General features: G+C 48.3%; 1 protein-coding gene across 1 annotated transcript; it reads left to right on the forward strand.

Annotated features, from left to right (window-relative positions):
- The first annotated feature begins 916 nt into the window (after window positions 1–916).
- On the forward strand, window positions 917–3,133 carry sowahab (sosondowah ankyrin repeat domain family member Ab). Its single transcript, XM_038796022.1, has one exon. It carries the CDS (start codon window positions 1,119–1,121, stop codon window positions 2,949–2,951), a length of 1,833 nt encoding a protein of 610 aa, XP_038651950.1. The 5' UTR covers window positions 917–1,118; the 3' UTR covers window positions 2,952–3,133.
- The last annotated feature ends 245 nt before the right edge of the window (window positions 3,134–3,378 follow it).

Below are 3,378 nucleotides of genomic sequence, written 5' to 3' on the forward strand. Positions count from 1 at the left end.
TCTTCTGCACTTCCGCCATTCACTCAAGGAAACCTTGCAGTTCATCAAAATGAGCACCAAAAACCTGAACCATGGATCCAAGATCCTCATCCGGAACCTTATTCTCAATTGCAGCCATCATCCTGGTGCCATCAGTACCACCGAGATGTAGGCCCGCTCACCAGCGAAACCATCACTGCAAGCTGAGCCCCACCCCAGCCACCTCTGACTGCCTCAATCAAGCGAGGATTATCTTTGATTTATCTCTCCTCCTCATCACCAAACTCCAACCAGGATCATCCAGGGACATAGTGCAAGACATATATCCCCCCTCCTCCCCCCCCCCCCCCCCCCAAAAATAATACTTGAATGTGCTTTAGGATAAAATAGAAGATTAAACGAAGAGTAGAGCCCGAGCTTGCGAAAACACAGCCACTGCCGCACTCACATCACGTGAACCCCTCTGAAGATTGTTTTGAAGATGAACCCACAGGCCTGGTTGTGCATCTACCTATTGACAAGTTTGATTGCAGAACTGTTGGTGTGGATCCCTTTTGATGGTGGTGCACACACATCCTTCAGTGGGTCCCTGCTATCTTTTGTAATTCCAGACGTTCATCTTGCAATGAACTGACATGATCTGGAGTTTTCCTTCATGGGTTAACCAGAGAGTCATCTGCAAAGGTCCAACCCTTTATGTTTTAATTTTGTTGCCATTGCCTATTCAGTTTCCCCCCTAATAATTATTAGTAAAAGTGGGGGGGGGGGGGGGGGGCGACGACGACAATGTTATTGGGGCAACAACAATCACAAGTTTTGAAACGCACCTATTCTGTTTAATTAAACGTTTCAGGACTACAAGTCCCAGAGCCCTATTCCAAAGCAAGTCTCCTCCCTTTGGTTCCCACTGGCACGTAATGTGTCATAATCACTCTCTGACAAATGAGGTCCAGTTCCGGAAATTACAGGTACTGCAGGAAAGACAGGGGTCTAGGGAGGGAAGATCAGTGTCGATGAACTCAGTCTCATGGTAGCTTTGGTCAGCAGGGCAGTACAATCCTTTTACATGACAGAGAAGTGGGGAGCAGCCGAGTAACTGGGAATTTTTCACCCCTCCCCCCAGTCCAGGTGAAGGGCAAATGGAGCCAATTCTGAGCCAAGAGGTTGTGATTCAGTTTCTAGTGGAAGCTGGAGGCAAAGTCAAGAACTCGGAACTACTGCAGAACTTCAGGAGTGAGTTGGCACATAACGATGAAGGGCGAAAGCGGGAAGCCCGGGAGCTCTTCAAAAGGTTCATTAATAACGCGGCCGTGGTGCGCGAAGAGGAAGGAGTCAAGTTTGTGGTGTTGAAGAGAAAACTGCAGCACCTGGTGAGCGCTCAGCCAACCGCCTCCCCCCCGGCTGCAGGGCGGCAGAAAGAGGAAGGGAAGGTCGCGGCGCTGGGGAAGGTGGAGAGTTTGGGCAACTTGGTGGAAGCTGGCCAGGCCAGGGGGGGCTTTCCTGAGCCGGGGGCTCGGAGGAATTCTGCCCCTTCTGCACTGACACCCGTTCAGGTCAGAGCCCTGGGCGGCTTACCAGCTCCTCTGGAAAAGCAGAGAGGAGCCGAGGATGACCCCCCTCCTACCAAACGGCCCCCCTCAGAGGCGCAGGGGTGGGAGAGGTTGACTGAACTTCACGGTCTGTACCCTGCCAAGAGTGGTAGCCTTGAACAGGTCATGGACAATCTCCCCTTGGAGCCACAAGTCCCTGTTGACGAGGGCCTATTTGGTGAGGGTGCTCCAACCTCTGCCTGTCTTGACTCATCTGGACCAGCTCCAGGCAGCGCTGATGGTGAGGTTGCCACAGACATTGTTCCTCAACGTGAGCATCTGGCTTCTCTTTCCCCTTCCCCCACGGACGACAGCAATCTAAGTTTTGAACAAAAGATCGGAAACTTTGAGGCCAAGTCCAGTGATGGCGATATCAACACTCCAAAGTTTCCAACAACTACGCCAACCCAAAAACCCAAGCCATATATGTACCCCCTTCGCTTGCCTCCAGATTCCAGGAGATATGGTATGTGTCACAGCAACCATCCAGATACAGGGGAGAAAGGTTTGGAAGATGTCGTTCCGATCAAGAATGTGTGCCCAATAGTTTCAGATGACCAAGATGTCCCAAAGACGTCTAAAATGAAAAGGAGCCAACCATCAGAGAATCAACCAACCAGCTCCCCTAATTTAAAGAGAGTTTCTCGATTTTTGAAATTGGCCGAAGATGCTCGTATCTCTGACCAGGTCCCTCTGGATCCTATTGAGCACGAGTGGATTGTGAAAACAGCCTTGGGCCACTGGACGCAAGTGTCGGGACTGATGTTGAGCGACAGTTATTTGGCCGAGAAGAAGGATTTCATGTCTGGCTTCACCGTCATCCACTGGGCAGCAAAGTCTGGCAACAGTGAGATTATGTGTTGGATCATTAACACAGCTGAGCTAAATGGCATCAAGATGGATGTCAACTCCAAAGCATATGGTGGTTATACTCCCTTGCACATTGCTGCAATACATGGCAAAGAGACTATCATTGCTGAGCTGGTGCAAACATATGGAGCAAAAACAACTCTAAGGGATTATAGTGGCAAGAGGCCATATCATTATCTAAACAAGGATAATTCCTTCAAAGTGAGGCAGTTGCTAGGGGACCCAGAGACTTTCAACACTGAATCAATTCCTCACAAAAGGGGGTCAAAGGTGGCATCTTCCATCCTGAGCAGCACTAACACTCTTCTGGGTGCATTCTCTGATGACATGAGCTTCCAGGAGTTTTCCAAATCATTGAAAAAAACAAGTAATCTAAGTAAGTTCTTTACTGCTCCAACTGGACACAAGAAAAGAACTAAAATGCGCATGAACTTCACTTCACTGAATGAAGAGGAAGAGGAGCAAGAAGAGATTGTTCTGAAACGCCGACCTGTGACTGAAGTGTTTTTCTGATTTTTTTTTAGGCATTTGTAAAGTCGATCAGATGACAGCTGCTTCTAGTGCTGTGTTAATAGGTGATCTTTGGGTGATTATGTGGGTCAAAATGTAATCTAATGCACTAACTAAAAGTTTAAAAATTATTATTGTGTTCTTCATGCGCAGCAGCATCTTGTAATAAACCTACTTCATTTGTAGACGTTTTTGTGGTCAGTTGATTATCTCTTACATGTAAAAATGTTACTAGATTGGGGCATGTATCAGAATTTTGGTGTTACTACAGGTGGGTTGCAGTATAGCCCCACAGACTGCAGCCAAGGTAGGGGGCTGCTGTTTCCTCAGCTGGCTGCCATTATAGCCATGGCTTGGTGGGGTGAGGGCTTCATGCCTCCCAGATTGCCGATTAGTCCAAGTAGAACACACGGAATGAGTTCTGATGTGT

The sequence above is a fragment of the Scyliorhinus canicula genome, chromosome 4, assembly GCF_902713615.1.
Source record: "Scyliorhinus canicula chromosome 4, sScyCan1.1, whole genome shotgun sequence".
NCBI lineage: Eukaryota > Metazoa > Chordata > Chondrichthyes > Carcharhiniformes > Scyliorhinidae > Scyliorhinus > Scyliorhinus canicula.